This window comes from Trachemys scripta, chromosome 17, assembly GCF_013100865.1.
Source record: "Trachemys scripta elegans isolate TJP31775 chromosome 17, CAS_Tse_1.0, whole genome shotgun sequence".
NCBI classification, from domain to species: Eukaryota; Metazoa; Chordata; order Testudines; family Emydidae; genus Trachemys; species Trachemys scripta.
Genome location: NC_048314.1, coordinates 17585975 through 17609082, shown reverse-complemented (window position 1 = coordinate 17609082; position 23108 = coordinate 17585975). Strand labels below are relative to the sequence as shown.

Here is a 23108-nt window from a genome sequence, read left to right as displayed (position 1 = left end):
CCAGCCCTGCCAACGCACCTCACTCCTGAGCTGCAAGGCTAGGATCCAGCACAGAGCTGTGAATATATCTCCCAGCCTGCAGCAGTATCTGTGCTTCCAGTTCTGGGCCCCTGCTCAGTTCTGCCACGATTAGAGCCGTGCGAATAACCGAGTTTTTCTGGGTCAGTGGCCACACCAAAAAATCAACGAAAAATCCATTTTGTGTCAACCTGAAATCATTTTTTAATAGTTTGGCTAAACAAAAAAAAAATGCAAAAAATTAACTTCTCATTTTTGAGGTTTTTAACCTTTTAAAAAATAAAATGGGTTTAGAATTTGACACAAGTCATTCGGAATCCAAATGTTTTATTTAGAAAATGTGGAAACAAAAGGTTTCTGGATATATTTTTTTTTTCTTTTGGCTGACAGAATGTGGTGATTTCAGCACCAATCCACAACCTGTTTCTGTTGAAGTGAATACGTGTTTTGGGGCAAAAAAATGTTTTGTCAAAAAAAATTTCGCACAGCTCTAGCTTACATGCCTCAAAGTTTTAGGTAACATCCTCTATTTGTTGTGTTAAGCTACATCAAGGATGTCTAGACCATAAGAATAGTGTGTGTGTGTGTGTGTGTGTGTGTGTGTGTGTGTGTGTGTGTGTGTTTATAAATCTAAATAAATAAATACTCTACAAGCTCCTGTAGAAGTGGATATCAGAGGAAAGTGCCCTCTCCTTCACAGCTGTTACCTCCAACTACCTTCTGTGCAGGAGAGGGATTTTAATTTTACTAAATAATTAAAAGCAGAGTTCTTCCAGAAAATCAAGACTGACTTAGAATCACTGAACTGCAGAAAGGCAAGCAGCTAATTAAAAGCTAGTGGTCTCTTGACAGGAATTCTGTGGAATAAATGAGATGTCTTAAAATCCCACTCAGTTAAAAAAACAAACGGAGAAGGAGGGGGAAGTTCTGGGTCTTTTTCTTTTCTTATTTATGTTTAGACTCCAGATCGCCTGCTTTATGTTAGTGCCGGCTCTGCGCTAATTTCAAATTCTCTTCGCAGTTGCCCTCATATAACCCCATTAAATCCAGTGGCTTCAATGGAAGTAACTGAGAAAATCACCCCATGTGGACAGCTAGCACAATGTCTGTGCGCCACTTAAATCCTCAAATTAGGGTTTAACTGGGACATAACTAGTCTGTTCTGGTGCTCTGCACAGGGGCAAATTTCCTCCTGAGAGCAGAATTTGGCCCAGTGAGTTTAACAGGACTCTGCCAGCTCAAATGGAGACTTTGTTAAAACAATCTTTTTGGGAGTTGAAGCTCCTCCTTTTAAATCTGTTTTCTGTTTCTCCCCACTGGATTACACCTGCTCCAAAAATAATTTCAGGTGTCATCGACAATTCTATTGTCCTGACCTGGGATTGTTTAGCCTGCAGAAGAGGAGAATGAGGGGGGATTTGATAGCTGCTTTGAACTACCTGAAAGGGGGTTCCAAAGAGGATGGATCTAGACTGTTCTCAGTGGTACTTAATGACAGAACAAGGAGTAATGGTCTCAAGTTGCAGTGGGGGAGGTTTAGGTTGGATATTAGGCTTTTTCACTAGGAGGGTGGTGAAACACTGGAATGCGTTACCTAGGGAGGTGGTGGAATCTCTATCCTTAGAGGTTTTTAAGGCCCGGCTTGACAAAGCCCTGGCTGGGATGATTTAGTTGGGAATTGGTCCTGCTTTGAGCAGGGGGTTGGACTAGATGACCTCCTGAGGTCCCTTCCAACCCTGATATTCTATGATTCTGACCAGAAATGGCACTGGGAAGTGACGGTGATAAGGGACCGAAAGCTGCTCAATCTGCATCATCATCATCCCTTGAATATGGTGTTTTGGATTCAAAGAGCTCAAAAGTACATGATCATTTCACAGGTGGGGAAACTGAGGCACAGCCGGGAAGTGGCTGCCCACAGTCGCCCAGCAGCAGAGCTAGGACTGGAACCCAGGTCTCCTGAGTGCCGGTGCAGTGCAGCGTGCTATTCTCTAGGCCACACTGCCTCCCGGCCTCTGATCTCACTGACTTTGTGTTCAATGGGTAAGTTCTATTGAATTTCCAAAATTCTGAAAATAGCCCTTTATTTTCCCTTGTTTCTGGAGGAATTTCTACTTTAAAGGTGACTTCTGCGAAGTAACGCTAGAAACGGACTTATGCAAATAAGACTCATCTAATTTAATTTACCTAATAACTAGGTGTTTATACTGCGCCCGTCACTGTAGCATTCTAAATTCTAACACAGCAATGTCTAGGGCCCAATTTTTAAAGCTATTTAGGATCCTAACGCTGCAGATAAGTTCCTCTTGGGATTTTCAAAAGCACGTAGGTGCCTAACTCACTTCAGCCCTGCAGTCAAGCTGAGTTCTTTACATCTCATGGATCAACACCGGTTAAAAAAAAGGTTCTATAGGCCAAACAGTGAATCTGTGGAAATCCCCCTGTCTTCAATAGCTTTACACGTGCGTCACGGATTGGGCCTTGGTAAGGAATCTGATGAGGCCTGAGAGAAAATGAAATCCATCTCCCACCCCCTTAGCTGTGCCGCCACTCTGCAAGGCGAGGCAGGCGGCACCAAACTTTTTGTTGTCACCAGCCTCAGCACCTCCAGCTCTGCGTCCGCACAGGGAGCAGCCCTGCTGAGTCCAAAGGGCCTGTTTCAGCAGGGTCACAGTCCAGTTCTGCTCTCAGATGGGTGACTTGGAGGGACCCATACATACCGGGAAACGAACCGCTGAGGATTTATTGCAGTGCATAGAGATCGGCGCAAAGTCATAGAGAGATTTCAGAACGTCTCTGTTGAACGCATTCCAAGGGACGGAAGAAAACTGCTGTGTGACGGAGGTCTGTGGGCACATGCAGATCTCCTCGTCGTTAAACCTAATGTGGGAGAAATATCAGTTAAATACACCGCTACCTCGATATAATGCGACCCGATATAACACGGATTCGGATACAATGCGGTAAAGCAGTGCTCCGGGGGGTGGGGGGGCTGCGCACTCCGGCAGATCAAAGCAAGTTGGATATAACGCGGTTTCAGCTATAACGCAGTAAGATTTTTTTGCCCCGAGGACAGTGTTCTATCGAGGTAGAGGTGTAGTTCAGCAGAGCAGAGCTGTATTGATTTCTCTTCCATGCAGGACGGGGCTAATTCTTCCTTGACTAGGGCCTGATCCTGAAAGGTGCTGAGTGTCCTTAACTCACTGAAAACAGTGACTGCTCAGCACAGCGCAGGACACACTCAGTACCTTATACAATCACGGTCTCCTATTATAGGATCTTGGAGCAGGGACTGTCTTTATTTGTGTATATTGGGCCTATTATCAGAACTCAGATCCTGTGACGATGAGGGTTATCTAAGCCCCTGGATGTGTGGCCAGAAGTAAAGTGATCTTCAGCAGTCTATAGATTCATAGATTATAAGGGACCATTGTGATCAACCTGACTTGTGAGCCTCTCTAACTTTATTGGGGTTTTACCATTTGCTGCTGGGTGTACTCTATAGTGCTAAGTTCCCCTGTAAACTGAGCATTGGAAAGTGAAGGGCCCACGACCACTTTTGCAAACAATAATGGCTCCCACGTTTCCCCCATGCACCGTGTCTTGGAAGAAGCCCCTCACCAAAAAGATGTCCCCTTCCCAGTGATCTCTCGCCGAACCTTTCTTTTAAAAACAGCCGGTTTGGGGCTTTTGCTAAAGCACGCAAGTATGAATCATTCCTCAGCTCCCCCTGAGCCTGCATGCTCCCAGCACTGCTACTGCGTAACAGATGTTTTAAACCACGGCATTACCTATTTTTAGTTTTACTAGCAAACAGCTTGTTGTTAATCATCATCCACTCGCAACATGCGCAGGCCCAGCCCGAGCCATGTGGGGACTCCGTCCGTACCTGTTCACGAGATTAAAATATCTTTGCAGGTAGCCAGAATCCACTGCACTCTTGCATAGCTCCAGCTGCGTCTGGGGGTAATAGTGCACGTAGTTGACACACATCTCGTCCGTGATGCTAAACCCGCCCTGCAAGAAGAAGAGAAACAAGCGTGGGGGCAGATTTCGAGGCACCCTCCCCAGTCAAAAATAAGCAGCCGCTGTTTATTCCTGTCTCGTGTGCATTAGCCACTCCAGAACGCTGTTGTGACTGTTACTGGGTTTCAAATAGGAAATCTCAGCAACCAAGTTGGTTGGAAAATTTTCCAGGAAACATTTCTTCACTGAAAAAGGCCAATTTGGTAAAACCAAAACTGTTCACAGGCAAGGATTGGTTTCGACAAATTTCCCAACTCGAAAAATGTTGGGGAGGGCAAAGGTTTTTAAAGTGTCAAAATGTCCCATTTCAACATTTCTGAAACAAAAAGTTTTGGTTCTTCAGTCTGAAATGACTTTTCATTTAGAAACTTTTTTTAAAAGGGCAAAAAAAAAATGAAAAATTCAATTTTTTTTCCTCCCAATTTGGGACTGGAGGATTTTTCAAAATATCAAATATTCTCATGGGATGGGCAAACAGCTTCCCGCTGAACCCTGATGTATGTATAGATGCCATAAAAACTTGATCAACATTAACTGCACTAAACCATTGTGATTTTACCCAGAGATGTGAACCTCTAAACCAAAGGTCAATACACCCACACACCAAGCATTCTAATCTGTAGCACCCTCTGTTCATCTGGATCTTATCCCTCTTTAGCAGGGACCGATAAGCATGCTAGATTGTGTGGTGTATAATAATATGTAGACTTCCTGCTATCCCTCAGCAATATTTAGCTCTGTCCCTTTAGCTTGCATATCTGATATTCTCTCTTGCTGCAGATATTAGAACACAATGTGACCTTCTTTAATAACAATTAGTAACTGGGATAGTGGCTTGTAATGGGAATTAGAATGACCCACATTCCTTTTCACTTACCCCTCTACCTTGATATAACGCTGTCCTCGGGAGCAAAAAAATCTTACCACGTTATAGGTGAAACCGCGTTATATCGAACTTGCTTTGATCCACCGGAGTGCGCAGCCCTGCCACCCTGGAGCACTGCTTTACCGCGTTATATCCGAATTTGTGTTATATCGGGTCGCGTTATATCGGGATAGAGGTGTATCACCTAAGGAGACTGATCGCAAGGAGTGAACAATTCCTCGACCACTATTCCTCAGGGAAATGGCTGAAGGCCAATTCAACAAGGTATTTAAGCATGTGTCTAACCTGCAGCACTCAACTAATCCCATTGACCCAGAGTTTCAGCGTACACGGTTGTCAACTACAACCTTCCACCTGTGTCTCCCTGTCTCATACACACATAAACATGCGTGTGCTCGCGAGTGCACGCACACTTACCACAGTTGCTTGGTTCCTGTCCTCAGTGTTGTACATACAGGTTGTTATGAGAACATCACCCTGTGTGTTTAAGCACATATTGCTACAGCGTTACATCTGACATCTTATTTCTTATATGCGCAGAGTCATGAATGGTGCCGTGGGAGACCTCTCCCAGATTCCACCCCCGCAGCAGCTTAGATGACATGTCAGGCAACCTGCTTCCCTTCAACATGCTGGCCTGAGTGTTAGTAACTGTGATGAACACACATTCTCTGAAGGGATGGGTTCAAGTCATTGCCCTGCGAGATTTTCCTCCATCTCCCTACTTTCTAAGGAACTCAGAGCCAGATTTAAGCACCTAAAGCTGCAGCTAGGCGGCTAGTAGCATTGACAGAAGTGTCTAAGCAGGTTAGTTACCTAACTCCCATTAGAGGGGTAGCCGTGTTAGTCTGAATCTGTAAAAAGCAACAGAGGGTCCTGTGGCACCTTTAAGACTAACAGAAGTATTGGGAGCTTAAGCTTTCGTGGGTGAATGCCCACTTCATTCACCATGAAAGCTTATGCTCCACTACTACTGTTAGTCTTAAAGGTGCCACAGGACCCTCTGTTGCTAACTCCCATTGACTTTCCTGGTGTACAGTCAGGCCCCTGGGTTAACTCCTCTGGAGTTACTAATGAAGCTGGTCAGAACATTGCTACAGCCATGAAATTTTGCAGGGGCATTTGTGAATTTTTCTGTCACGAATGTGTGTTCTGCCCAACTTCGTCTATTCCTGCTGATGATGATAATGTGATTGCGAGATCCCTGGAATAGCTGTTGGATAAATGGGTTCCGATTGTGTATATTTAGTGATCATGCTGACTATTTCTTTCCCGTTACATGTGTCTGGTAAGCTCCTGCCGGGGCTGGAGCGCTCCGTGCGGAGGCTGGCTCGTAGCTGGAGGCCGAGAGTCTTCCAGGGCTGGAGACTTGTGGGCCGTAACGATTGCAGGGTCGCTGAGGGAGATGGGCTAAGTCAGTACCATCTGCTCCATGGCTACCTCTCACCGAGTGCCGATGGCGCATGCAAAGTGAACATTGCCCATGCAGCAACATCGAACCTCACCGTGCAGAGCTGATTAACCTAGCAAGTGCTTAGATGCTAAGGCACTGAGTCCTGTGAGAAAGTCTGTCTGTCTAAGGGTTATCGGCTTCACTTATTATCAGAGCCGGTAGGATAAAATAATGTCAGGGAATCCGATTTTAAAGGTCGGAAGAGCCCATTATGATCATGTAGTCTGATTGCCCATATAACACAGGCCAAAGAACTTCCCCCAGGTACTGCTGTTGAAGCAAAGCGTCTCCTATACTTGGGAGCTGCTGTAGTTCCTTCTGCTGACACTCACCGGGAAGACCGAAACCACTTTCTTTAACATGCGGATCTCCTAAAAGAAGAAAAACAACAAGGCTGGAGTTAGATGCAACCAGTTCCCCCTTCGCTACCCCATCTTCCCTGTTCAGCGTTGATGAGTCTAGTTAGGAGCAGCACTGAACCCGATTTGCACCCGTGTGTGTGGGAGATAAGACCGCCCATTGATTGAGGACAGGGTTGTTTTCATGATGGTCTGATGCTGCGGGCAATGGGGAAAGGAGAGTACCTGGAAGTGAGGGCTGTAGTGATTGTCCGCATTCACAACTTCCCTTTCTCGCCCTTCTCGGGACAAAATCGTTACCACCTTTCTTCCCGTCAGGTGAGTGTGGAGCTGGGAGGCAAAGATGTGGATCCCAGCCGGGGGCAGAGCCTGGAAAAACAATCCCGTGGGAATATCCAGGCTTGTACGGGCCGAAATAACGACGAATGATTAAATCAACCAACACCACTCCCTCTTTCCCAAAGAGCTCTCATCAGTGCTCTTGAGGAACTGAGCCGGCTTCAGTGGGAGGGGCACGGCAGGTACTTAAAGGGAGAGTGTCAAGTAATTTTAAATGGAGTTTTGTTTTTATAATCTCTTAGAAGCTTGAAAATAAATGTTATTTTAGCAGTTCACTCTGTCCAGCCCTGATTTACCGCCCACCACTTTCTAATGCGGCAAAAGCTGCCCTGGCCAGGCACTGTGGGCTTCCTTATGTTTGTTAGCGCACAGCACCAACGATTGTTTTTGGGTAGGGCCTCTAAAAATATTGTTTAAAACCTCCTTGATGTCACAGTGGAAATTGAAAAAACATACTAGAGAGAGATTCCAAATCCAGACCATATTCCCCGTCACGTTCAAATTAAAAATCCCTTGTTTGTTGTTTTTTTCCCTAACTTCTGCTTACCTCTGTCAGGTCTTTGACAGTGATCTCTTGTGGGCAGGGACCTGCCCCTCCTGAAATGTAGCACATCACAGGTGCCACTGTAACTAAATGTTAAATTAAATTTGGTGATGGCCCTTTAAATGGGAGAAATATAAACCCCAATGGATAGATAAATTGGCAGGTGATTTGTATAATTGCATGGTGCCCATCTACCCAGGGTACAGTATTCATTTGGCTTGAAAATAGAAGTAGCTTGTGTTGTCTTAGGGAAAAATTACACCTTTTAAGAGTTGAAACTCCAGTAATAAGTTTTCTGAGACAGGGAATGGTTCTTAAACCAGGGAGATTGAGCAGATGGCTGTCAAGAAGAATTGACTTCAAATGGGCTGTCGGCATTTTCTGAACATCTGGAGAACACTCCTTGGTCTTTGTTTTAAACAGCATTTGTTATAATGGATCTCCATAGTGCTCACAGTAGAACAGTCTGGAATGTGGGGTTTCTGTTGTACTCACAAGCATCTTATCAGGCAACGAACTGGATGTTGATAGCTCAGTGACTGTAAGGAAGTGAGATCAGCAATACCTCATACACACAGGTGCTTCACCACGAGGGGGAATGTTGTGCAAGGACACCTGTGGTACACCCTATTGCCATGTGAACTTTGATGTTAACCTACCCAGCCCTCACCTACGGGCACAAAGACCCCTTCCCCCCATCATGTTACTGCTTGTCAGTCTCCTGCCAATTATAGATTAAGATGCATGGATGTGTTTAGAGCACTGTGGGCATTTTTTGCTACCCCTACACCTAGCATCATTTTTATATTAAAAACATTACAGTCAAAGTATGTGGCTGGGATCCTGGAAGGCCTGAGTTGCAGTCCCTGTTCTGCCATCGACTCTGGGGTGTTGGGCAAATGGCTTCAACCTCACCTTGTCCCTCTATCTGTATGGGGGATTAACAGTGGAATGGGAAAGATACATTCCTCAACATTGCAAAGCCACTTTAAAAATGCTGTTGTGGGGGGTGGGGGATGCCGCACTGCAGCATAAAAGACAGTGAGTTGCTGCAACTTTTCTTTCATTCCCGATTCGCTTTCTTCCAAGAACTGCACAGCAGTGCATGACCTGGGGGTACTCTGGATATACTCCTGGGCAATAGCTACTTACTCCATCAGTACCTGGCCCAAGCCGGGGAAGCGAATGATCCAACCAGTGGACCAAATTCAGTGATGAATCCTGGCCACCTGGAGCACATTGCACAGACGCTAAGGAGAAGAAGCTACTTCCTGGCCAGTTCCTCTAAAGCTCAGTCATGTCATCCAAGTAAACACAAGCACTTGGGCCTCTCTTGGCATAGACCTTCCTCGTGCCGCTGAGTTGGAAGAGCTGGTGTGGACCTCTGACAGGCCCTAGCGTACTCACCACTTGGGTGCATTTATCTGTGCAGTACCCATTCAGGAGGAAACCAGCTTCCCCAGGTGGGATAGCCATCACCGGCGTGTAGACCAGGCCCAGCTCCATAATGCCAGCATCATAGCGTCTCAGCGTGGCTGTGTAATAAAGGCGAATCCCCGAGGAGTCCTGGCGACCTGGCGAGGCAAGAGAACACGACGTGACACCGCGTTGCAAATCGCAGCGGGAGTAAGAGTCGCAGGTGGGGAAATGTCAGACATGAAAAATTAAACTTCAGCGCACTAAGCATCAGGAGAGCAGCTCAGTTCTTCCATTTGCTGGCTGACTGCATTCATTCCTTGTACTAGTCTTGTTCTACTCCCCTCTCTCCATAGGCAGTTGTACCTGCAGCAAGAGACTGGACTAAATGGCCTGCAAATACATGCCTGGTTATCTGGAAAGGTCACCAGCCCAGGGACCAGCAGCTCACTAAGAGGAGAAGAGGGAATCAAATGGGAACATCTTTGGAAGCCCACACGACTCCACAGAAGGTAGGAGTATGTTTGGGAGGCAGATTTTGGAGGGACCCAGAACTCAGTTCAGACCTAGGGGTGGGAAGTCTCTCTCTCCTCTGCCTTTTGCAGCCCCACCCTGGTTCTGAACTAGGACTCTCCATGCTCCAGTTGCCGAACTTTTATCCCAGTTTTGGGCTGAACTGTAGCCTGACGATGCAGCCCGAGTAAGGATGGGCATGAAGCTTCACTGCCCCAAGAGCAGGGCAGGAACCAGCCTGTGACTGAGACACAAACGAGTGCCTGGTTCCCCACTAGCTCCATAGGGGGTGTACGCTGTGATTGCCCTATTCTGAACCGCTTGCTTCCTAGTGCCAGCTGGAAAAGCTGCACTGGCCTGCAGGCGGGAAGGGGGTAGGGGAGAAGCCAAAGTTCCCCCCACTCCCCATCCCTGCCCAGGTGGGCGGGAGAATCCCGTGCAGGGACCGGCAATGTGGGAGTATCTCATGCTGAGGAGTAAGAGGGTTCCTTGCTTTCCCTCATTCCCCTGTGCAGTCCCAAAACCAGGCTCATAACTGAGCCCTTTATGAATTAGAGACATTTGGCCCAGAACCCATTTGTGTCCCCTGGGTTCCAAAATAACCTCTTCTAGCAAGTCTTGGTGCTGATCGGCGTGAGTGTCCCCCCTGCAGCATGATGAGATCTGCTCGAGGACTGATTTGGGGGGAAGTTCTCTGGTCTGAGCTATGCAAGAGGTCGGGCTAGATGATCACAATGGTCCCTTCTGGCCTTGGGATTTATGAATGGGCAGCCATCCTGTACACTGCAATGAAGGCTTCTGTTTTCCCTTGCGGAGTGGGGAGAACCTTCCTCCCAATTACCAAGGCCAGTGAATAGCCTGCGTGCAAACCCCACCCGAGAGATGGTGCCTTTTTTATTCTGTACCTTTCTGCTTCTCTTCTGCCCCCAACAAACTATTCTGGACCCAGCCTAGACTGAGATTTGAACCTCCAGTTGTTGAAAGGATGAGATTCTTGTTCTGTACTCTATGTCGCCCTGGACTGGAATGCAGCACCTATCTGAATCCATCATCTCCCTAGTCTCCTGGCTTCCTCCCCAAACATGCACCAGCTCTGAGCATCCCACTCATTACAACCAGGTTCCGTTACCAATTAATTCATGAAATTACTGCTATGCCTTCAGGTAAGTTCATAGCCTGAAGGGAGAGCAGAGCTGCCCTTCCTGAGATTAGAAGGGAGTAAGCCAGCATTTCCCAGCGAAATGAATTTGCCCAGGAAATGCCCATGGATCTGGACTGAACCTAGGGCATTTGGGGGCCCTCTAATTTTTCTTTCATGCACGTGACGCATTCCATTTTATTCCATTCAGGTCCTTGTGTTCACGGTATGTGAGCACCTTCCAACAATGTTTAAAGCAAGGTGACTGGCATCTGTCGTTCCTTCTCCATGCCTCTCCCCAGGTGGAAAGTTGTGTGCAGTTCGGATGTGCTAGGAGCTTTGGTTAGCGTAGTCCGTTCTGCATGCCCTGTTTTTTGGGCGAGCAAATGATAGAGCCCAGAAGGACAGGCCTGGGAATTCTTTTGAGAATGCCCTTGGGAATTTGGGAGACCGTATCTGTTCTAACTGGATGGCTGTTACAAAAACCAAGGCTATGTTGTTATTGGTAGGGTGTGTGTTAGGGTGACCAGACAGCAAGTGTAAAAAATCGGGACGGGGATGGGGGGTAATAGGAGCATATATAAGAAATAGCCCCCAAAATCGGGACTGTCCCTATAAAATTGGGACGTTTGGTCACCCTAGTGTGTGTGTGTGTGTGTGAGAGAGAGAGAGAGAGAGAGAGAGAGAGTGGGATTGGGTGTGTGCATTTTTTTTAACTTTCTAGTGCCGAGCTGGGGTGGTGGAAGAGATTATGGAGATTAAGGGCTGTGAAATGTGTACTGTGATATAACTTCTACTCGGCTGATGGCGTTCCGCCCCCAGGCTGTAATTAACAGAGAAGATCCTGGCGCTCTCTTAGTGAAATGTCACTGCATAATGCCCCCCACTCCCCGGGTTACTGATCCTGTCTTAACCCTCTGCAAACTGATCTGAGCGAAGAAAGAGTTTCAGCTCTGGCAAAAGCAGAAAGGGACTCCAAGGCTTGCCATCAGTTGTTGTGCACCAATCCTTCTCACCAGAGCCCAACAGGAAGACACTTGTGAGGCTGCAGGGTTTGGATAAGATTTGCAGCGGGTTGGGTTTGCTGCTTCTCTCGGAAAAACCCTCCAGCGGTAACTCTGCATGAGACTGTGTGTTAGCCTTGGATCGCGATTGCTTTTCACTCCCCTCAGGCAGGGGAGCGTGACTGGTGATGAGATGCCACACTGAGGCCTAGGCCTCGTCTACACTAGAAAAGCTTTGCAGGTAGAGCTCTACCAGTAAACCCTCCTAGTGGGGATGCGGCTCATACCGGAAAACAGGGCTTTTGCCAGTATAGTTTATACCAGTTCCCCAAACAACAAAAACTCTACTAGTGAAAGGACTTTTTGCTGATATAACTGCATCTACACTAGGGGGGTTGCCGGTAGAGGCTTGTCATTAAAAAAAAAAAAAAAAATCACATCCCTGAGCGACGTTATTGGAATTGGAAAAGATTCAGAAAAGGGCAACAAAAATGATCAGTGGTATGGAATGGCTTCCGTATAAGTAGACATTAATAAGATTGGGACTTTTCAGCTTGGAAAAGAGATGACTAAGGGGGGATATGATGGAGGTCTATAAAATCATGACTGGTGTGGAGAAAGTAAATAAGGAAGTGTTATTTACTCCTTCACAAAACACAGAACTAGGGGTCACCAAATGAAATTAATAGGCAGCAGGTTTAAAACAAATAAAAGGAAATATTTCTTCACACAATGCACAGTCAACCTGTGGAACTCCTTGCCAGAGGATGTTGTGAAGGCCAAGCTCAAAAAGGAACTAGATAAGTTCATGGAGGATAGGTCCATCAATGGCTATTAGCCAGGATGGGAAGGGATGGTGTCCCTAGCCTCTATCTACCAGAAGCTGGGAATGGGCGACACGGGATGGATCACTTGATGATTACCTGTTCTGTTCATTCCCTTTGGGGCACCTGGCATTGGCCACTGACGGATACTGGGCTAGATGGACCTTTGGTCTGACCCAGTCTGGCCGTTCTTATGTTCTTATGACATTGCTATACCAGCAAATGTTTCAAGTATAGACCAGGCCTTCGCCCCAAAGCGTGGAGGGACACAAACTAAGCATGGCACAGTCCTGCTGGTTCTTTTGCCAGCAGGGTCAACAGGCATAGAAGGGGGCTTTGTCCAGTCCTTTTGGAGGGACGGTTGAAAATACAGACGATCACTTGGGGAGCCTTTCTGGGGTGGGTTTGTCCGGATGGGAGCACGGAGCCCTTCCCCAGTGAAGACTTTTTCTCTCCAACAATGGGAATAAAAAGCAGAAATTGCAGCCACGCTGGCAGCTGTGTGGGTAGAAGTGCGACAAATCTCCAGCCCGGCTGGGAGGGATATTGGTGTAACCCACCTTCCGGTGACTGGGCTGCATAAGAGATGTAGGCAAGAATGACTGCTTCCAGCTAAAGGACTTAGACCTCTAGCACAAGTAGTTGAAGCTCATGCTTTCAGATCTACAGGCTTAGGGTTAAAGCCCCCGGTACGGCTCAAATGAAATCAGCTGCATTATGCACCCTATTTCCGTTGCTACTAGAAGGGTAGAGAACAGTGCGGCTGCAGGTGAAGCAGTTCTGATGAGGATGGAGACGATGCCACTGTCTCTGTGACACATGGTCAACTGGTGATTAGAGCAAGAGCATGGGCGACAGGACTTCTGGGTTCTCTTAACAGCGAAAACAATGTTAGCACCAATGGTTTCCCCCGCCCCCCCAGCCCTTGGCATGTTTTTCAGGTGTGAGCTGTAAAGGGAAAGGCCGGATTAGCCAGGGCCAAGAGGGCTCGTACTTATTTATGAGTATCTGTCTCTGGGTTGGATTCATCAAACAGATCAGAATAAATGGGGCGAAGTTATTGGTTAAAAGGAAAAAGCGGTTAAAATAATGAAAGGAGCGAGCTGTATATTTATAGACGTGTTGCTTCTCGAGTCTCGGAATGTGATATGATTGATCTGCCGTACATATGCTCTGGCCTCCTAAAATACTCTGGGATATTCATGAAGTGAGTTGATTTGATGTAAATGGAGAAATTTGGTAATTTAGTGGAGTTTTTAAAAAATGTGTCGACTGTCAAAGGTATCAAACAAGAAATGCTATTTATTCACTTGGAAATTGTCTCCCCCATCCCACTCCCACCCAGACTTCTCCCTCGGTAATGAAATTCAGCCCCAGTGTTTGAGAGCAGTGGTGGAAAGACCAAGAGTTTGCATACCTGGGAAAGGAAGATGTTTTCATTTCCCACAGGCAGGAAGGATGGTCTAGTGGTTATAGCATTAGCCTAGGATTTGAGGAACCTGGGCTCAAGTCCTTGCTTGGCCATGGGCTTCCTGTGTGACCTTGGGTAAGTCCCTTAGCTGCTTTGCGCATCAGTTCCCCAGCTGTATAATGGGGGTAACAGCACTGCCCTACCTCAAATACTATGGTCAGAGGTCCCTATAAATATGGGGCAAAGAATGTGCAGCCTAATTCAGGGGTTGTCTTGTCCAGGGCATTACTCTTAGGGTCTATTTCTGCCACTGGTGTGACATTTTGGGCAAGTCATTTAACCACTCTGTGCCTTAGTTTCCCTATCTGTGAACTGGGGGTAATAATGCTGACTTGCCTCCTGGGGGTGGGGGGGTTGGGAGTCTAACTTAATCGTCTGAGCATTTTTAGATCCTCGCCTGAAAGGTAAGATAAGTGCCCAGTATTAACCATTTATGCTCTTGTTATTTATTCCAAGCCAGGATATCTGTTTATAATGAGGCTAGTCTAGCTGGGAACTATTTCAGGGAGACCACTCCAAAACGACCTCTTAACACTTAACAGGTGGCTCTGCAACCTTGCTTCTGTGCAGAATTTCTGTGTCTGTCTCTCGATGTTATTGTATTTGGTTAGGCAAATAACTGCCTGAAAGCGCCAATGTTATTGGCTTCGTGTTCTGTTTGGAAAGACTATGAAGAAATGTTTCCATCTGCACCTTCCAATCTGAGGGACTAATAACTTTGCTTTGAGCCAGGCATGGTGAAGGCAGAAGTTCAACAGCTCTGCCAAGGCTTCTCAGTCCAGATCTGAAAGGTCCCTTTGTACCCACCCCTGGCTACTGCAGCCCTGAACCGTGCATAGCCTGCCAGTTGTGCTGTATGCAGGGCCAGCTCCAGGGTTTTGGCCACCCCAAGCAGCCAAAAAACCCCAAAAAAACGTGATCGCGATCTGCGGCGGCAATTCGGCGGGAGGTCCTTTGCTCCCAGCGGGAGTGAGGGACCCTCCGCCGAATTGCCACCGAATACCTGGATGTGCCGCCCCCCTCCAGAGCGACCGCCCCAAGCACCTGCTTACCAGGCTGGTGCCTGGAGCCGGCCCTGGCTGCATGGTGCCAGACTGCATGGCAGGTTTGCAGCGTGTAGGGGCTCATACGAGGGAGAGCACAAGCCAAGCCAGACAAGGCTGGGAGATTGGGATCCAGACCAAACCTCTCCTATCTGTGAGCAAGTCTCACAGGCAGGGCCTTTTGTATGAAGTCTCCAGTATTTCTTGGCCTCAGCTGGGTTAAAAGTACAGGGCCTTTTGCTGACATGAGCAGAGAAAGCGGAACCCAGCAGAGTCTAGCTAGTAGGTTGTAAAAGCGAGGGCTTGCTTTCCCCACGTCCCACTGGCAGTCCCGCTAGGGTGCTTTGCTGGGTTGAGGCACTGCAGGGATCTGGGTAGGAGCTGCTTTCCATGACGTGTTCCCCTGCTATACTTCAGCTGCCAATACTTAAGGCAATGATGTCTGGCTGCAGGCCGGCACCCGTCTCCCTGAGCTGGGTGTGCATGCAGGTATAGACAGCTAGTCCTTTAGGGAAACGTGGGTTCCCTTGCCAGGGAATGAGCCTGGGAGGGCGGGATGCCATCCCACAGGAGGACAGCCTGGGAGTGTTCTGGCCTCAGTGTATTAGTGCCTGGGGAACAATAAGCTAAAGAGCTTTTATAGATTTCCCCCCCCCCCCCTTGGGTCAGGCTGCGCTCAAGAATCTGGCATGTACGTGAGTCTCTGGCCCCATAGCCATAGGCCCCTGAAGCTAGGAAGCGAAGTCCATAGGCTTACCTTTGAACACCAGAGGGTTGTGGTAGTGAATCTCGAGCCGTAAATATTTGGAGGATCCCGGACCGCCAAAGGCAAGTCCTGTCTCTTCTGGATAGTAGAAGGCCTGTAAGCAGGAGGAGGAGAGAATGTGAGCGGGTTGTGTGCAGCTGATCCGTGGAGCCAGGCGGAAAAAGCTAGAGAGGAAAGTATGGAAGGGGGAGGTCATTCTCTGGCCCACAACTGTGTCTCATCCCAAACGAGTGTGTGAACGGCTAGGTGTCTGCCACTCCGGCAGAGTGTTCTTATACTGCATGCGTATGGGAAGGACCCTCAGCTGGTACAAACTGGCATAGCTCTGGTCACTTCAGTGACACCAGCTAAGGATCCCGCCTATGCCCGAGGTCTGGGGGATGGGGGCGGGGCTATTAAACAAGAATGAGCCCAAAACCCCAATACTGGGATCCAGATTTTGAGCACCACGAAATGTCAGGGGTGTTCACGTCCCAGGGCTTGGTTCTGATTCCTCTCTGATACGAAAGAAAGTGAGACAAAGGAAAAGCAGCTGAAATGAATGTGAGAGTCGGTGCACCCGCCACGGCTCTCGTTTGCACACCTGAGCGCCCATGGCCCACGCTGCAAGCACGTGTCTGCAGTAGTTCAGTCGGTCCGGCTTCATCTTGGAGTCACAGGGCCCATTGTAATGTGGAAAGCTGTCAAATTCTGCAGCACACTGGAAGACTTCCATATGATGGACTATAGCTTCGTTGCCTGCCGTGATCACTGGCTCATACTACAAAAGGGGCATCCGAGAAGAAGGCACAAGTATTAATAATGGGTGATAAGGACCTTACAATTATCTGAAGTTCCTATCACCATACTATCTCTGTTTCTATATAGTAACCACATACAATATCTCAAAACGCTTTACAAACTTCTTGTGTTTAGATGGAGATACCGAGGATATAGATGTCTGGCTTCACCCACCACTGAAATGCAGCCACCTCTGATGCAGAATGTGGAAGCTGTTCAACGATGTCCAGCAATGATATACAATGGTTGAAGACTGGAAGTGAAGAAAACTGTATCCAGGTGAAATGTGTTTCCAACCGCTACATCATATGACAAGAAACTAAAAATACATCTTACACTTTCCTTTTCCATACAAGCGATCGCTGTAGTGCCTGTTGTGACAATTCAGGAGAGAAGAGCAGTGCTCCTGTCCACAAAGTTCCCACCTCCTGCCACCCTGCTGAGAAGCCTTTGATCTTTGGATTCTGCAGCCAGTAATAGGGGGAATCCTAGTGGGCATTGCCATTAGGAGAGAGGTCATGGAGGAAGGCTGGGTGTGGGGATACCAAGCCGTGGGGAAGCTGTTATGTGGCTGATACCTCTGGAAGGTTCAGCCTTGAAAAAGAGGAGGACCTCAAGGATTGGCTTTGGAGCACAGAGAGCACTGTTTATCCAAGATGCTGGCCAATGAATAGAAGAACACCACCACTAGAGGCTAAGGGGATGGAGACAACTTGCCTGAGCTTTAACAGATTAGCTATAAGGAAAACATCCCTGTTCTCCTACAGAAAAACTCTCCTCCTTCTTACCATGACAATGTGATGTCTTGGGAAGCTGTCTGGAAGCTCCACCATATAACACCAGTATGTGGTCTCTTGGCTGGGAATGACCACGTCAGGGGCTCTGATCTCCATGGTCTTCATGTCCCTGGGCAGTTCTGGGGTACTAATGTTGGGTTTCAGCAGCTGCACCCTCTGCAGCCCCTTGTGGATGGCAGAGATGTTGATGGCTTGGAGAGAACGGACTGGTTTCTCAAGGATCCCGTAGATAAGATGCACGGTACCATCCTGAAATGAGAGACAAAGGACACTGGCATAGCAGGGAACACCTGCAGAACAGGAGAGCTCAGAACTCCCTGTGTAGTTTTTAGTGCCCTGAGAGCTGGGGTGAGTCAGGCAGGGTGATGCTACCTCTCAGGCATGGCAAATTTGAGAGCCCACTGTTAGTTTGTGTCTGTGTCACTGCCGTGTTGCACAGGGTGCTGCTTAGAATATTACAGATTTAGGGGAATCTGGCTGATATTATTTCACTGCATTAATCCCTGATCAGAGGCAGTTCCCTACTCATTTAGATGGTTTAAATTGATTTCTTCAGAGTATATCAGCTCACGGCAATTCCAGCTCATTTCTAGATATACTAAATTAATACATATACATTAACAGTGAAATGTACTGCTCCCCCTTCATAAACAAGGGTCTCTCTCTCTCTCTCTCTCTCTCTCTCTCTCTCTCTCTTTCGGGGTCTGATCTAGAGACTGTTGTAGCCGGTGGAAAGTCTCCTGTTGATTTCAGTGGGCTTTGGATCGGTGGCAGAGATGAGAATAAGTATGAACAATTTTTTTCCCACACAGACACACATTTAAAAAAAAAAAAAAACCTATGCAAATTTTTTCACCGATTCCTTTCACCCAAGTTCACACACACTCTCTCTTCCTCAAAAAGGTTGCACTATTTGGGGAGACTGGAGATTTCTCACCACGGAGCATGTTGGCTTGAAAATTTCATCGTCACCAAAATCTTTGTCCTGTTATGAAACCAATATCTATTCCCGCTCTTAGTCCTCGACTCACGCTACTGAAGGGGTTCTCCACCTTTTTCGTACTGACTCCCGACCCCCACCTCCATGGTCCACTTGTGCCCAAGAACTGGTTTTCTGCATATAAAAGTCAGGGCTGGCGTTAAGGGGTAACAAGCAGGGCAATGCCTGGTGCTCCACACCACAGGGGCCCCCGTGAAGCTACATTGCTCAGACTTCAGCTGCAGCCCCAGGGGTTTCAGTCCCATGTAGTGGGGCTTTGGCTTTCTGCCCTGGGCCCCAGCGAGTCTAACGCTGGCCGTGCTTGACAGCCCCCCAGAAACCTGCTCGCGGCCCCCCAGGTGGCCCTGGACCCCTGGTTGAGAACCACTGGTCTACTGGACCATACTCCCTCTTGATGACACAATGCCTGTCCCTCCTAGACATCCAGAGTAGGACATTTTTTCCAAAAATTCTGCCATTTCACAGAAGTTCAATGAACCCCAAACCAGACAATTTCATTGGAAAAGTTTTTTGTGACTGTATCTCAGCATGAGATACCCTCTTTGCAACTCTGAAAATGCCTGGCTCCACATTGTGATGTGGAGTGATGCAGAAGATGTATTTAAATAGAGCCAACGTACTTCATGGGAGCGGATGATGGGAACCGGATAAACTCAAATATATTATGGAGATTTATAAAGAATGGTACTGGATTGTGTAAACATTATTTAAAGCTCTCCCGTTTAAAAGGGATGAATGTCTAATGTTCTCTTACAAATAGCATGTGGGAAGTAGACCCGCATAGATGAAAAACTGGGCATCGTACCAATGAACTGTTGATTTTCAGTTACTTGTTTTAGTGGGGGAAGGGAGGAATCAGTTGAATTGGGGGTGAAAAGGTAGAGCGCTCTATCTAATCTAATCATCTTTATGCTGCCCTTCATCACCGGGGTATTTGAGCACCTTCCCCATACCATCGGTAGCCATAGCAAAGGCCCTACTGGACTTCGTGAACTCTCTGGCATTTTTCTGCCTTTTTGGGTTCCAAACTTTGCTTGGGGTGGGGTAGTTGGTTTGCTTGGGGATTTTTTTTTTTTTTTTAAGATTTTCTTAATTTCTTGCGTGTTCAGAGGGGTGGTAGTAGGGTGACTAGACAGCAAGTGTGAAAAATCGGGATGGGGGTGGGGGGGTAATAGGAGCCTATATAAGAAAAAGACCCAAAAATTGGGACTGTCCCTATAAAATCAGGACATCTGGTCACCCTAGGTGGTAGGGGATTAAGGGTAGAAAGGGTGTCAGCATTGTGAGTGCCATTGGTAGAAAGGCTTTTTCCCAGAGGAAGGTTTTGCCGTGTTCCCTAACGATGGTCAGACTCTGGATTCGAGACGTACTCTCATGCCTCTGATGCCTTCCAAGAGAGTCTAGACCATTAACCCATGAACAGTAGTGGAGAATGCAAGGATCTCCACACTACAAGGGCACAAATGCAAAGCCCAACAATAACAGTTTGCACATACCTAGCTCCTTTGAGCCAAAGCAAACCCCTTTTATCCAAGGATCTCCTCCTCGCGGTGAACTAACCCCCCGCCCTGTTAAGTAGTATCTCTGTTTCGCAAACGAATCACAGAGGGGTGAGAGACAAGAGAGACAACACGTCTGCGGTCACACCGCAACTCACTGCCACAGGCAGGGACCTGATTCTGATGTCACCCGTTTTACACCAGTATAATTCACTGATTTCAGTGGCGTTACTCCTAATTTACACCAGGGTAAGCACGCTCAGAAGCCCCGGTGCCCTCGCTTTCAATCCAGAGCACTCATCATGCTGACGTTTGACCCAGAGCTCTGACCTGGTTCCTAGAGCACAGGTATTTAAACAGCGCCAGAGTGCACACGGGTGAAATCCTGGCCCCTGTGAAGCCAACGGGATTTTTTCTCTTGACTTCAGTAGGGCCAGGATTTCACCTCTTTGTTATCAATTCAGTCCTGAGCTCTCAATGATAAGTGATCCCAATGAGACTATCCGCCAAGATGGCACAGCACTCAGAGTCCAGCCCATCCTGTGAACAGGAGGAATATAGAGCTGGCATTTTGCCTCTGCCCATGGCTAGGCGCTGCAGTACCTCTATAAGGTAGTCCTTCGGATCACAGGTGCTGAAGGCTCTTTTGAAGACCAGGTAGAGTCCCTCGGGGGTTCTGTGCGCTTTGAGAAGCTGGTAGTCCTGCTGGGAATCCATGGTAAGGTGCCCTTTCTCATCACTCCACGCATCCTGCAGAGGAGGGAGGGGAAATCCTTATAAACAGTTAGGACATGATGCTTTGCCAGCATTATTCAGTCTTAGTGGGACTGTCTTTTTGCTCTGTGTTTGTACAGGACCTGGCACTCCGCGGTCCTGGTCCGTGACACGGGCTCCTAGCTGCTGCTGCAATACAAGTAAATAACATCTCGATCATTTCACCAGGGATACGTAGAACAGCAGAGTGACAGGAGGAGTAAATCTGACCCAGAATTTGTACGGCACAGAAAGATTTGTAGGGAGGCACGATGCATCATTTGGTGTCTGCGGGTGGTGTTTACTAAGCACAGCTGATGTTAGTAACTTCTGAAAAGTACCTAACTTTTTATGTCTGCAACATCCATGTTCCTTTAAACAAAGGACTGGATGTCTGACAAGCCGCACAGAGGTAGGAAAACCCTGCAGGGATTTAAGAAGGTATTGCACCTGTTTGTGCTGAAACGTTTTTTTTTCCTCAAAGACTTTTCTCATAGACCAACTACTTATGGCTTAAGGTCAGACACAACCTTTCCTTGGAGGACTCTGGGGATGACCCAGCAAACCTCTGTTCGTATTTGTAGACCGTAATCGTCTACAGCCAGAACCTGTTCTACAAATAGTGCCAATGAACGCAACAGGACTACTCCAAGAGTAAGGTACTGCAGATCATTACACATGGGTGGCAAAACTGGCCCAATAAGCAATCTTGGGTTTAAAGATGTAGAGGATCAGGGCCCAAAACTTGCACTGGTTCTGGGTGCATGAACTGGGTTACCGAGTACGTCTCCAGTAGGTCTCTTTCACTTACTGGGTGTAGGAAGAGACTGGGAAATAGCTCATTGCACGTACTCCAGCGGAGTAGCCACTGATTTAATTTCATTTTATTTTTGTCTGAGAAATAAAAAGGAATAGACATCCTGGCATCATTTCAGCTTGAAGTGTAGAATTGTATTCCTTGAACATATTGGTCAGGGGGTCGGAGGGAGGGGAGGAGAAGAATCAAGCATGGCATTTGTTTTCACAGAAATGCATTGTGCAAATTAATCTTATAGTATCTGGAAAGGTTAAGCAAATTTGGATCTTTTAGCATCTGACAAACACAACCAGAAGAAAGACTGTTGGAGAGAGAGATAATAGTGTACAGATGTCTATAAATCTCCTTGCAGTAGTTAAAAGATGCTACCAAAATGGGACTAGAAGTCAGAACGCTGACTGCTTTTGAATTGAGCACTGTGCATCTTACAATGAACATGTGAAAACCATACTAGAAATGTTCCTTTATGTTCTTTTTTTTAACCCGGTGTTTTGCAATCCTGTAGCATTCAAGTCTTCTCATATCAGTGATTAGCTGGTAATTAGTGAAAAAACTAGCACACCTAGTAGTGTCCCACACCCTCCTTTTCAGCCTTCTATTCTACTGTAGATTGTGTTAGTGACAGTTGGTAAGTTCAAATTCATCAGAAAAAATCTGGATGGCGCTCTACTTTCAAATAAATTTACAATGAGCCCAGGCCAAAGCCCGGGGGATGGTTNTGTCCCAAACCCTCCTTTTCATCCTTCTATTCTATTGTAGATTGTGTTAGTGACAGTTGGTAAGTTCAAATTCATCAGAAAAAATCTGGATGGCGCTCTACTTTCAAATAAATTTACAATGAGCCCAGGCCAAAGCCCGGGGGATGGTTCATGTGATTTGTTATTTCAGATACACGCCTATTGTAAAGAAAAATTAAAAAGTAACAAACACTGATCGTGTAGCAAAAGATGATAATTCGCACTTCTAAAATCAAACAGCAAAATCAGAAATTAGCTCCCCAGCTGCCTGTCTAGCATTCGGCATTTTTGTCCACCCAAAAAGCACTTGCATGTTTAATTTCTAGTACTGTGCTGCTGGCAGCAGGCAGTCCAATTGCATTTTCCAAAGTCCTGTTGATCTTTGCTACAGCTTCAAATCTGACTTGCATCCGGCTGATTGAGGCTGGCAGAGCAGACTTTCTGGAGGATCACTTTTGCACTTTCTCGATGTCATTAACTGGAGTTGTGGTTAATTTTTAATGCGACTGACAGAAGCGCACAAGCGAACCAAGTTGGTGATGCATCATGCAGGTGTTCATGGTGTAGCTGCTGATATACAGCCGCCTGTTACAGTACTTTGGAAATAAATTTCATAAAGACCCTGGGATCAAGTAATGAGAGCAGTTGTTAGACTAGTTAGACTATCAGAGGAGCTATTCTGTTCTGTTTCAGCCCTATACCACACTCATCACTGTGGTATCTGAGCCCTGTATCCCTTTGGAATAAACCTTCAAGCACCTGTTAACCACCCACAGCTAAATGTACAGACCAAACCTGAAGATCTCACTCAGCCCGCACTCCCCTGGACTCCACTGAGATCTAGGTACAGTCCAATCCTTTCCCACTGCAGAGCAAAAACTACCCCAGGATTGGACTCCCTGGACAGGCAGCCGAGGTTGGGAAG

The 23108-nt window shown here is 47.1% G+C and overlaps 1 protein-coding gene across 1 annotated transcript in view; it reads right to left on the bottom strand.

Moving 5' to 3' along the window:
* The window catches only part of DBH (dopamine beta-hydroxylase), a 28831-nt gene that overhangs the window by 5331 nt on the left and 392 nt on the right, over positions 1–23108 (bottom strand). Inside the window, exons 2-11 of the mRNA XM_034752103.1 lie at positions 20480–20626; positions 17369–17626; positions 16384–16560; positions 15792–15894; positions 9033–9199; positions 6968–7111; positions 6716–6754; positions 5348–5407; positions 3908–4035; positions 2739–2898 (exon numbers count right to left, since the gene is read on the bottom strand). Of these exons, the coding sequence (XP_034607994.1) occupies positions 2739–2898; positions 3908–4035; positions 5348–5407; positions 6716–6754; positions 6968–7111; positions 9033–9199; positions 15792–15894; positions 16384–16560; positions 17369–17626; positions 20480–20626 (1383 nt within the window). The remainder of the gene's footprint in view (positions 1–2738; positions 2899–3907; positions 4036–5347; positions 5408–6715; positions 6755–6967; positions 7112–9032; positions 9200–15791; positions 15895–16383; positions 16561–17368; positions 17627–20479; positions 20627–23108) is intronic.